This window comes from Anarhichas minor, unplaced genomic scaffold (genome assembly GCF_050575085.1).
Source record: "Anarhichas minor isolate MPS153535 unplaced genomic scaffold, ASM5057508v1 ptg000038l, whole genome shotgun sequence".
NCBI classification, from domain to species: Eukaryota; Metazoa; Chordata; class Actinopteri; order Perciformes; family Anarhichadidae; genus Anarhichas; species Anarhichas minor.
In genome coordinates, this window is record NW_027466484.1 from 147,552 (window position 1) to 161,147 (window position 13,596).

The following is a 13,596-nucleotide window of genomic DNA, read 5'->3' on the forward strand; positions in this document are numbered from 1 at the left end:
GACCGTATCAAGTCCATCTAAATGTATTTGGATCCTGAAGAAGGTTGAACCTTTTGTGTTTGGAGATTTAGAAAGATCCAATTCTTGTTTTACTAAACAGACACTTTTCTCTCAGCTCCGTCAGCTCCACAAGCTCTTTAAGAAAAGTCCCGGTTCAATAACGTCAACAGCAAAGTGTCCAGGAATTAGTCAGTACAATCACAACTGTTAAGACAGCAGGGAGACACAGAGGACACTCGGCATCACACACTGACAAGTTTGTTTCAGCTGCCTTCAGGAGGAGGTTAGCAGACAAACGAGTAGGGAATGGAAACGGGTTCACGTTCTGTCTCTCAGCAGCCTCGTCTCCTAAAAGTTCCGTTCCAATAATAATCAAAGTCCACGTAAATCTAATCGAAGGCACGGAGGTCAGAGTGGATGTACGGGACAAACACAGGACTCTCACCCAGGAAACCGCTGTTCCAAACCACCATCTTTCACTCACCCTAACCAAGCAACGTATGCTCAACGGTTCGTATGATTATGTTACTATCGGCTGTCTTTATACCAGATGTCGTCAAACTCTTTGCTATTTTGTGTAATGTGTAAAAAGTGTCCGTGTCTACCTTGAGCTGCACCAGGTGGACGTCCACGTGTCTGTTGACGCTGTCTTGTCCCACAGAGTGCGAGAGCTGCGTGACTCGGTCGCCGGTCGCTCTCAGCCACTTCTCGATCTCCGGCAGGTGGAGGACGACCTTCCAGTCGGCTCCGGTGTGGAGGGGCGGCGGTTTCTTTGACCTGAGACGCCACAAACACGACTACAGTCAGCTTCAACTCTACCGACTCTTTACCACAGTTCACTACCTGCTCAGACGGACACACGTAGAGACTAGCTGGTGAACCAAGTGGAGCATTTAGCAGCTAAAGACACATTGGTGGTGGAGACCAAAACCAGAGCTAAAGTGGAAAAAACGCCACTCCAATCGGATAACCCGTGTCTGCTGGATGTGTAAATATATAGCTTTGCAAAAACATTAGCCATAACAAGGTTTTTATGATGATAATATCTCAGGTGTGTGTGTCTGTCAGCTTGTAGTGGTCAGATAAAGTCCATTAAAGAAGCTTTAAGTGGAGAGTTCTCACTACTTTCACAGACATTTTCTTTTTTGCCATATTTTCTGTTTTAAAACTCCAAAAAAGGCAAAAAACAAAGATAGTAACCTCTTATTTACCTGAGATGCTTTTAAGTTAGATAAACGTCTACTCACGACCCCTTTGTCACAGCTTTCTCAGACTGTTTTAATCTGAATTGTTGCAGAGGCCCAAAGAGGCAAAACTATCCAGCATTTCATGTAGTAAAAGTTGGGGTAAATATTCCAGAAGTTCAGGACGAAATAAACAGTATTTGTACGTTTTTTTTATCATATTCCGAACTTCTTAATCATCATAACTCCTAAGATTTAGGGAACATTTGCTTCAGACTATTTGACGATTTAAAAAACTGAGAAAGATAAGTCGTCGTCATCGCGGCTGATTTGTTACCTCTGGGAGGGGTCTCGTCCCAGGTGAGCTCCTCCCCCAGTGAGGCTGCCCCGGCTGGGGCCCGGGCCGGGCGACGAGGCCCCGTCCTGGTGCCGATGCTCCGGGTCCAGGCTGAGAGGGGCGGGGCTGACGGCGGCAGGGCAGGTGGAGGTGTCGGGGTCCAGGGTCGGGGTGACGGAGGTCACCATCGGGGACGGAGGCTCGGGGGCCACGGGGGAGAGGGCGGCGAAGCTCATGGTGGGAGATAGAGAGAGAGAGAGAGAGAGAGAGAGAGAGAGAGAGAGAGAGAGAGAGGGAGAGAGAGAGAGAGGGAGAAAGAGAGAGAGAGAGAGAAGGAGAGGATTCCTAATGTGGGTGGACGAGCCTCACTGGAGTAAACTGGAGAAAAGGAGAGAGAGAGAGGTCGTCAAAATAGGTTATAGAGATTAGAGAAGGAACAAGTTAGGAAAGAAGACAAGAATATGAACGGGGCGTTAGGGAGGAAATTAATAAAGAATAAAGTGAGGTGTAAACTTAAATCAGATTCACAGACTGTAGTTTCATTACTTGCTTGCGAGTGAAGGTACTGAACTCATATTGGAAACATTGAAAACATGTTATTAGTGATCAGTGTATCAGTAGCACAGATGCTAGCACGACTGTGGACATTTAGAGGAAAACATTCTCACTGCAGGTTTAAAACTCAAGCTGGTTGCAAAACACAAATGTAAAAACCTCTCCATCCTCCATCCTCCATTCTCCATCCTCCATCCTCCATCCTCCATCCTCCCGCGCGTTTGAAGATGTAATAATCCCAGAGTTATAAAAGCAGACGAGTAATCCGGAATGTTCCATATGTGGAAGATCAAACATGAGGTCATGATGACAACAAACTCTTTTTCTGTCTCTCAGTCAGCGCTCCGTTTTCTCTCACTTTCTCTCTCTCACATGGCTGACACAGCATGGCACTGCACACACACTGTCCATGTGTGTGTGTGTGTGTGTGTGTGTGTGTGTGTGTGTGTGTGTGTGTGTGTGTGTGTGTGTGTGTCCCAGCCTTCATCTCAGCTGTGGCTCTAAATCCTTTTTAAGCACCAGCCGACGCAGCGAACAGACAAATAAAATGTATAATTCATGTCCTCTTTTTCTCTGAATAAAATATGCGTCCAGCTCTCAGTTCAGCTCGTCTGCAGCTTGAACTTCATAATACAAATATTAAAACAACAGAGCGCTGCTGCACGGGGAAAATAAATACGTCTTCTTCATTTCCTGAATTAAAAAGTTAAGATGAACATGAATTATGTAAAAGAAAATGTGCGGCTTTAAATCAGGTTTTATTAAATATTAATTTGATCTATGAACCAAACTTATCTGTGATTGTTATTTAATAACTACAATAAATATAAAAATAAGTAAATGTCTGTAATACTCAGTTGCATTAATTGAACTATAATAATGAATCAACAAACTGGTCAAAGTCATAACTTTTAATGAAAATAAAAACTGATAATGCATGAGTGGTTTAAGTAATTAAGTTGACGTATTTAAAGTTGACTTTGCCCTTTTTAAATAAAAGATAGACGTAAAATCATTAAGCCAAGATGTGAATGACATAAAAAACTTGAATATAGTTGGTGTGTGTTTGGTCTCATTGTTCTCCAGAACAGCTTTGTTTCTTACCATTGATCAAAAGAACACAAATGGAGGTTGTTAATGATTCATAAAGATACAACTTTAACTGTTAACTTCTGGCACACAAGAGCTGCATGAATGAATCTCTCTTCCTCTGCTTTACTCTGGCTGCAGTAAAATAGGGTTTTACTTTGCAGTCTCATCATAGCTGCACCTACCAACAAATATCCCACAAAAACAATTGTATTCAACATAATCATGAAGCAGACAGCGGCAGGAGTCGAGATGGACGAGTCCAATAAATAACTGGTCTTTTCTGCTGGAGGCCGCTGTTCATGCCCCCAAGAAAACGAGACGTCAACGTTGATTTATTTGTCACTTCTGTATTTATTTTAACCTAAACAACGATATTTTCCTAAACCTAAATAAGTTGAATTTATGTCTTATGCACTGTGTTTATTATCACCAAGCCAAATGGCTTGTATGTGCAAACGTACTTGGCAATAAACAATTTCTGATTCAGATTTTTCTAAATCTAACCGAGTAGTTTCGTTTCCTAAACATAAGTTGTTTCCTGTGAAGACGGAAGTTTATTTTGAAAGCACTGTATTCATGTAACGAGCAGAAATGAACACGTGTTGCTGGACTTTTGTAGGAAAACACACAAAAAATGAGGAACAACTTTTTGTAAGATATCATATGAACCGTTGTTTGTTGTATCAGTGTGTGAAATCTCCTACTCTCAGTATCTCTCTCACACACACACACACACACACACACACACACACACACACACACACACACACACACACACACACACACACACACACACACACACACACACACACACACACACACACACACACACACACACACACACACACACACACACACAGTATAAACACACATACACATTGTCACAAACACACAGTGCTTTAAACATCTCTCAGTTTCAGAAGACACTCGTGTTACAGAAATCTTCTTGTTTAACATCGTCTGATCCTCACTGATCTACTGTCAGTGAGTCAGTGAACCAGTGAGTCAGTGAGTCAGTGAACCAGTGAGTCAGTGAACCAGTGAGTCAGTGAGTCAGTGAATCAGTGAGTCAGTGAACCAGTGAGTCAGTGAGTCAGTGAGTCAGCGCTCTGGGATCTGATTCATCGGTCTTCTGTGAGATTAAAGCTCAGATTAAAGCCACGCTGGGACGGATTTCTTTTATGTAACACAGCAGCTGTTTTCTCTGAGTGAGGAAGAATCGAGACGCTGCTGATTCTACAAAACATCTCTCGATTGAAGCTTGAATGTGAGATTCACTTTCAGGATGCTCGTGAAGAATAAGAAGCACTACATTTAAAAGGCTTTAGCTGCTGTTTTAATGTGTCACATTCATATTTAACCAACATTCAGAATCAGAATCTTGTGTTTCCAAAAACAGAAAACTATTTCCCTTTGTGTTTTGGTGCATTAATATAAACATAGTGAGAAAACAGTCGACAAACATAAAGAAGATAAAAAAGAACGACATAAATATAAAAAAATACATCAGATTTTATATTATTATATTTAAGACATATTAGAATAATCTGTTTGCCAAAGACTCTGAAAACAACATATATGATCTATTTAACGGTCACAGTTATAAACACGTGGTTTGCGTTATTGAAGGTAGACTTCTGGTTTCACAGGACACGTACAGCGGTCTCCTGTGATTACAAACGAGTCTGTGATACGACTCTAAAACCAAGTGATCTGGGAGAACACGGGTTCCCTTTGAACCTAATGTACGACGCAGTGTTGTTGTTTGTGAACGTAGAGTTCAGGAGTTCATCTCGGTTTCTCCAGATAAAGTAACTGACTTCCATCCTCAACATCCAATACTTTCTTATTTCACCTTCAAATCTCACTGCTGTGTGTGTCGAGGGCGTTGCTGGTGAACTTTCTAACTAAAGAGTGAACTCTGTCGAGTATTACACGACTAACTTTTACTCGTAAGGACTAAAAACAAAATGGTGTTTTTTCTGTAAAACAGCAAACAGACTATCCTGCCACACCCTCAGCAGCACGACGATCACCTGCAGACAGGACTCAGGGTGAACCGGGCGCTCAGCCGCCGTGATGTCATCAATCATTTACAGCAAACCAAACGTTGTGTTACCGTTAAAGTCATAGAGGGAGAGTGTGACGCCGGGACTTTAAACAAAACGGTGGAGGAAGACAAATACAGCAACGACACACCCTGCAGTCACTGAGGTACAACAGGGTGTGTGTGTGTGTGTGTGTGTGTGTGTGTGTGTGTGTGTGTGTGTGTGTGTGTCTCAGAGGTCCTCCAGCCCAGCCCCACTATAAATAATGCATCACAGGGGAGGAAGATGAGTTGAGGGTCCTCTGCTTGTTAATCTTTCTCTCTCTCTGTGTATCGTGTTTCTGATAGAAGATGGAGAACATGAGTAGCAGAGATTAAATTAAAATGGTCATAAACTGAGACGGATGCAAAGAACAAAGAAGGAGGTAAGAAACAGAAGAGTCTGCTGAACAACGTGCTGTTAATATGAAATAAAGAAACGTTTTCATTTCGTCATCAAAAGGCTGAAAGAAGATTATTAAACTAAACACGTTAGTGTTGAGTAATCATTTTCACTGGGGATGAAGAATTATTAAATTATATATATTATACCGTCAAATTATATTTTTGACCCCAAAATCCAGAAAAGAGAAGTTGACTAAAACATTGATGTGCTCATCTGTTATACTTTACAGAAACATGTAGTTTTCATGTGTTTCACCTCTCAGACTACAAACTGAACGTTTAACGAGAGGAACACCTGCAGACAAGACTCAGGGATGAAAGAACTACTTAAAACTCTTCTACCTTTCTTTAGGTTGAAGAAAATCATTCATATTTCAATGCAAAGTTATATTTGTCCCCACATACGCTGCGATCAAAGCCACGGCGTTAAAGGAAAGTTTAATGTCATTTAGTTTGATTAACATCGTTTTTAAAAACCTGATAAACGGTTTTATCATATTAGCTTCTTTGCTAAATTCATATAAATTCATATAAATGTAGCAAATCGTCAGGAATAGCATAAAAAAAACATTATTCATTTATTTTTCTAATATTAAAATGTATTGTTAACTTGCTGGATTTTCCTTCCAAAGATCAATTGTCGAGCTTCTGGATACATTATTTTAATAATTTAAAAAAATTATAATTATATATTACATAGTTTCTGATTACTTTCTGACTTAACACCTTCCTACAAGGCTTTTACATTCATTGATTAATCAATAATAATTTATTATAACACCATGTGTAACGTAGACTACGCTTGAGGCTACACGCCTTTAAATAATTACCAGCATGACATCCAGTCCTCTGCACTGGTTTACTGGACTGGACTGGACTGTCCTGTACTGGACTAGACTGTACTAGACTAGACTGTACTAGACTAGACTGTACTGTACGTGTGAATACTGTAGAGTGACAGCCGACAACGACTACAACCCTCATCTCATTGGTTCCCTCAGCCTGATCACGAACAGACTCTTCTGTATCGTTGGTTTTATACTTTGGTTCTGCTCCACCGTGCAGCTGCAGCGCACATTTATTAATAATTAAAATGAATTCATCAACGTGTCAAAAATCCACATCCCACATTACCATAACAAACTAGTTTTGAAGATATTTGAGATGTCAGAGCGTCTTTGAACGCACCACCAAGAAGAGTTTATAAAGTAGTTCCTGCTTCAAATCACTCACAAACACAATACGTCCGTGTGTTTATGTAAAATATGTATAAATCCTCTGTAATTAACACAACCACAATCATCTCGTGTATCTCGTGTGTTTAAAGAGGAAATACAGACGGACTGATGAGGAAATAAAAGCTTCATCACATAAAAGAAACAGAAATAAGATGATTGTTTCTCTCAGAACGTCTGGGGGCTGATGATGATGTTTGATGATGTTTATGTTTTCCCCTCATGGACAATAAAGTTAAAGTTGAAGTAAAGACTTTCATTTAAATTAGATTTAATTGTGTCTTAGCTGCTAAACTTAGTCACTAATTCACAGCCTGATATCATTTTTGTTGATTTTTTTTCTTGTAATTAAATGAACTTTTATTAAAACATGGCGGCTCAACAGAGATTTAAATAAAATGGTTATTAATGGGGAGCTGGCTGACGCAGCAGCACTGATGAGGTTTCATCAACTACAACATGAGGAAGAGGAAGAGGAAGAGGAGGAAGAGGTCAAAGTGAGACGTTAAACTGAAGAAAAAGATTACATTTCCAATAATTTGTCTTTTTCTTCTGGATGTAATCTGGTGCTCTGCTCGTTTGTTATTAAAAGATTATTTTTCCAGATAATCAAAAAAATTATGGTTTCAAAAGTCTGCAAGAAATAAATACATGAATCAGCTACTATGATGCCATAAATATGGAAATAAGAGCAAGGTGAGATTAACAGGGAGGGTGTGTGGGGTAAACAACAATATCTAATAGTTTCTGTATTTAAATACTCGTTATCCGGCCTGTTTATGTATTAAATATCGTCTCTGTGCCTATTACTTTATTTTACTTCCTCATGACTCCGATGGACATGCACAGTCAGAAGAGTCAGAAGAATCAGTCTTGAATGCACAAGTGAAATGTTTATAATAAAATAAAAACATTCTGAGAACAATATGAAAAGAAATATATAAATATTATTGTCCAGATTTTCTTCCTCGTCAACTCATTCTAAACATATTTAACTAGTTTAAAAGTCCTGCCAACAAATAAGAGATTTAAATCTCAAATCTGTGTTCGACTCAACGGGTGTTTATGTTTTTATGCTCTAATTCACCTCATCACTGCTTTAGCAGAGTGTGTGTGTGTGTGTGTGTGTGTGTGTGTGTGTGTGTGATAATGGTCTCGCTGACTGAACCCAAACTTGGATGCTGACAGTGTTGCTGGGTGTAAAAGAATGACTTCACAGAATTCGTGAGAAATAAACGGCATTAATTAAAGACGTACTGAAGATCTCTCTTCACTGAAACTCTCCCGATATATTAAACCATAATTCAACACAACGTTCATCACAACTGGAGCCAGAAAATCATGCAGCTAAAGCTGAGCAGGAAAGACTTTTTATGAATGAATGAATTTAGTGTTTTCCTTTATTTCCTAGAATATCTTTCAATAACCGAAATAAGAACAAGGAGACAGGAATCATCTGCATTCACCAGCTGATTAATAATGAGAGAGAGATCGTGAAACTTATTCCAGTCAAGAAAACGTAAGAAAACCAAACCGGCCTCAATGCTGCGAGCTTTAGATTGTTGTATTTTTAACTGTATTTGAATTATATTCATTTATCAATTTAAAACAAATGGGGTTAGTTCATGTTTTACACACACACACACGCACACACACACACACACATATATATATATTCATATTGTATTAATTCATTATTCTCTTCTGTGTTCTGTGTTCTGTGTTGTGGGTTCTCGGTTTTGTGCCGAGCGACAGAAAACAGAAAACCAGGACCGAGTGTTCACTGCCACACCCCGAGGTCTGAGCAGATCTTATCGATACCGGGAGGACGAGGAGGAAGAGGAGAGAAGGAGGAAGAGGAGGAGAGAAGGAAAGCTGGAGGATGCCAGGAGAGAAAAGAGAGCAAAGAGAAGAGGAGAAAATGAAGAGGATGAGATGAGGAAACACAAAAACATAACTAAAATGGGAGAAATAGAAGATGTAGAGTGATGAAAGAGGATGATATGAGAGGAAAGGAAAGGAGACGGAGAGAAGAGGACAGTCAAGTGAAGGAAAAGAAAAGAGGATACGAAAACAATAAGAGGAGAGGGAGAATAAAGATGGAGTCTGGTTGAAGGAGAAGAGCAAAGGATGCATTTAAAGGAGGGGGGGCAGAAGAGAAGGAAAGAAACTGGATCTCTCCCGTCTGCACCAACACAACCAGAACCTCTACAGCCTCACTGAAGACCTTCACCAGGTAGCCTTCACACAGACAACAGCACGAAGAAGCTAAGCTAACGACATCACATGAAGCTTGGAGACAAGATGAACCCACAGAAAGACTTTGTGTTGTAAAGCTGTGACTATACGGAGCATAAAGTTTACAAATGCAGCTATAGATTATTTGAGTTATTTTAGTATTCCATCGAGTAACCGGATAAGAAATACATTTGCTTTATTAAGGAGCAGAAGTAAATATACAAGTGAAAACGAAATGGAGCAACTAGTTGGTTTCTTTTTTAGAAAACTCAACATTCTTATTTCTTAAATTGTATTCGAGAATATCCGTCAAAACTATATTTAGGTCATTGAAGTCTGTTTCCAGACTCCAGACTAACCTTTTTCACCACGGTCCAGGAAAATAATCCAACCGTCCTGAAAGTGTAAACCGACCATTTAGAGTCAAACAGACCATAAAGCAGGGGATGCTTTAGGGCGGGGCTACACGGTGATTGACAGGTCTCTACCAGAGACGTATATGGCGTCTCTACGTCACTCCTCCTCAGTCCTTATATGGTGACTTCCTGTTCACCGGTTGCAAGAAAGCCAAGATGGCGACGGCCGAAACGCTGAATTTGAAGCTTCAAAACATCAGAGTGATGTGACGACGACTACAACCACGTCTCATAAACAGTCTAACAGCTAGCATCATTCATAGCAGCAGAGAAAATATGATTCCTTTAATCATTCTACATTCAAACTGAGCAGAACATCTCTGGAGGTCTTTGATCGGCCAGCTGCACTGGTTACACACGATGCTGTAGAAGTTCAATTATGTGTGCAGGTTATGAGTAGTTTGTACGTTTAGTTCACTTACTGTTCATTTATATGTATTCCTGTAGAATAGTTCATGTTAATATTAACGTGACGTTACTGTAGTATGAAATATTATTACAGTGAATTGAGCCCAAATTATTGTATTTAAATAGTTTCACCTGCTGAAGATTTTAGGAAAAAATGTGAGATGAACACAAATGCAACGGTGAACACCATCCCCCATGTTCAAGTGCAACAAAACACCCAACGTGTGTGTGTGTGTGTGTGCGTGCAGTCTATTCTCCAGAGAGGAGCTGGATAACCCTGAACCTCATCATGTACTACCCGTTCCAAAGACTCTCTCTCTCTCACTCTCACTCACACACACACACACACACACACACACACACACACACACACACACACACACACACACACACACACACACACACACACACACACACACACACACACACACACACACACACACACACACACTTTGAACATGGGGGGATGGTGGGTGATGTCACACTCACACCCACACTGACTGAGTTCCAGCACTATTGTGCACTGAAGGATGGCGGGGCCTCTCTGTTCGTACAGAAAGCTTCTTTAACTCACCAGGTTTGAATGATGTGAACATGAAACATATTCAGCTCAGTTTAAACTAAATGAATGTTCTGTTGCGTGTTTGATGAACTGTATTTTTAGAAGAGTTAACAAGCAACAAGTCACCAGGTTTTCATTCAAGTTTAACTTTGATTCAGTTCCAGACTGGTGTTAACTTTACTTTCCTTAATTCAAATTATAGAAACCACAATTAATAATGCTAAAGAGCAGAATTATGATTCTAAAATATGAGGCAAATATATGCAAAACGATTTTTAGACCATTTGTGGAAAAAAGATTTAATATCTCCTACAACGAATTTAGGGAATAAGTAAATTAAATGAAAGGGTTAACCCTAACCCGTCTACACGATTATAAAACGGTGTTATCGTGAGCTACAGAGTTCAAAAGCAGAAACACTCTGTCCCTTTAAAATCATTTTAAAAATACGATAAAATTTCCTTTCAGCCTTTTGACCGTCGCCATCTTGGATAACGGGCGTCATCATCTTCTTGCAACCTGTGAACAGGAAGTGACCATATCTGGACTGAGGAGGAGTGACGTAGAGACGCCGTATACTTCTCTGGTAGAGACCTGTCAATCACTGTGTAGCCCCGCCCTAAAGCATCCCCTGCTTTATGGTCTGTTTGACTCTAAATGGACCATAATATACTAAATGAACATCATGCTGTATTGAAGAAGACTTGAATCTAGAGATTGAGACCATAAACTCATGTTTACAATGATTACTGAGGTAATAAATCAAGAGAGAAGTAGAGTCATTTTCTCATAGACTTCTATACAACCAGAGGAGTCGCCCCCTGGTGGACACTAGAGAGAATGCAGCTTTAACACATGAAGCTTTGACTTCACTCGGCAGAACCGGAGGTTGCCGTCTGACACTAACGCTGGAGAAGCAGGGCGTCGTCTCTGCAGGGAGGCTACAGAGCGGACCAGCATGCACTTCACCAGGTCAGCTGTTACAGTGAAATGAGCTCTGGTTCTGAACATTGCACACAAACAGACCTGCTCGCACTACACTTCTGTCACAGCGAGTAGAAAGAAAACATCGGCATCGTGACTGAGTCAGTAAACAAGAGAACAAGTACAGACTTTGCTCAAGAGGAGATTCTTGTTTAAATAAAGCAAATTGTTAGAATCAGCCACATACTGGCTACGAAAAACAAATATAGATATGAACCACTCTGCAAGAACGGACAAATTTAACAGAAAGAATTATGACTCGTCTGGCAGGAAAATGATGAAGCATTTTAGTCTCAAACGCCTCCAGATGTGTTTACCGAGCGCTTCACGAATGAACTTGACAGTCAGTAAACACGATAGCCGCTGGCTGATTACAGACGATCCTGAGGGATCACTGGGAGGAGCTGCTCCAGTCTCACTCCTTACTCTCAACCATCTCTAAAGTAGGAAAGAGGAGGCAGGAGACGAGGGAACAAGAGCTGGAGGTTACACATTAAGATCTAGGGGCGAGTCAGCAAAACAGCTTTCTTTAGAAATATAAACTGCTGAAAATGCATAAAAATAGAAACTAAGAATGGAAAAAGTGCAGATCTAAGCAGGTGGGTCCAGAGTCTGCAGGAGAAGTTACGTCTTAGCTTGAGAGCTGCAGGTTTAAAGACCTGGTTCTCGTGCGGACCGACTCTCTCCTGCACTAAAGCCAATCATCCGGTCCCGTTTCATCGGCTGTATTCAGATCAGTTCCTAAAATCAACACGGGGGAGGTCGTCTCGTCAGAATAAGACGTTTTGAATGTCCACACTTTGTTGATAGTGGTCTCTGGTGCCATAAAGACCTGAGACTTAATATGCATTCATTAAACAAACACACATCAATGCAGCTCCATTAGCCGGATATGTTAGAATGAGAGTGAATCCTGCTCACACACACACACAGAGACGTCAACGATCCGACTTCAGCCATCAAATCAAACATGTTCAAAATAATCTTAATGTGAACAATGAGAAGAGATTGAATCCTTCAACACCGCTAACACACACACACACACACACACACACACACACACACACACACACACTAGTTAATCTACCAACAACCGAACCAAAACAGGCTACAAAAGACTCAAATCATATTTAAAATCAGCTAAAACTCTCCGAGCATCACTTCGTCCACTGAAGTCGTGTTTCTTTGTGTCGGTGAGGCTTCGATCCCATGAACGTCTGGAACAGGAGACGTCTACACTCTGTGTGAGAGAGTGACATCACTTCCTGGGGACGATGCAGACAGTGATCTGGGCCGTGATGACCTCATACTGACCGGAAACAACTTCCTGTTCTTCATAGTCACCATGTTAATGATGTCATCAACGTATTCCCCTTTGAAACACTTGTCGTCGTCTTCTTCTTATTTCTTAGGTCCTTCTTTCCTTCCCTACATCCTTCTTGCCCTCCCTATGTCCTTCTTTTCTCCCCCAAATCCTCTTTTTCTTCTCTACGTCCTTCTTTCCTTCCCTACATTTGTGTCTCTTTCCTTACATCCTACTTGCCCTCCCTAAGTCCTTGTTTCCTGAACCACATCTTATTTTTCTTCTCTACGTCCTTCCTGCCTGCCCTGTGTTCTTCTTTAGGATCTTATGTCCTTCTGTCAGTCTCTATGTCCTTATTTCCTCTCCTACGTTTGTCACTCTTTCCTCACATCTTTCTCTCCCTCCCTATGTCCTTCTTTCCTTCCCTACATCCTTCTTGCCCTGCCGATGTCTTTCTTTCTGTCCTCACTACGGCGTTCTTTTCGTCCCTACATTAGTTTATTTTCCCTTACATCCTTCTTAACTTCCCTAAGTCCTTCTTTCCCTCCCAATGTCCTTCTTTCTGTCCACACATTTGTCTTTCTTTCCTTATGTCCTTCTTCCCTTCCCAACATCCTCCTTTCCTTGGCCATATCCTCCTTTCCTTCCCCTTCATCCTTCTTTCATTTCCTATATCCTTCTTCCCTTCCCCACATCCTTTTATATGCTTCCCTTCCATGCATCCTTCTTTCCTTCCCTGTATCCTTCTCTTCCCTACACCCTTATTTCCTTCGCCAATTCCTCCCCCATAT

General features: G+C 40.8%; 1 protein-coding gene across 1 annotated transcript in view; it reads right to left on the bottom strand.

The window, feature by feature from the left end:
• akap6 (A kinase (PRKA) anchor protein 6) overlaps positions 1 to 1,757 on the bottom strand; it is a gene marked incomplete at its 3' end in the record, with an annotated part of 146,633 nt that extends 144,876 nt beyond the window's left edge. The window contains exons 1-2 of the mRNA XM_076107405.1: positions 1,522 to 1,757; positions 606 to 777 (exon numbers count right to left, since the gene is read on the bottom strand). Coding sequence (XP_075963520.1) covers positions 606 to 777; positions 1,522 to 1,757 — 408 coding nt within the window. The remainder of the gene's footprint in view (positions 1 to 605; positions 778 to 1,521) is intronic.
• Positions 1,758 to 13,596: the final 11,839 nt, after the last annotated feature.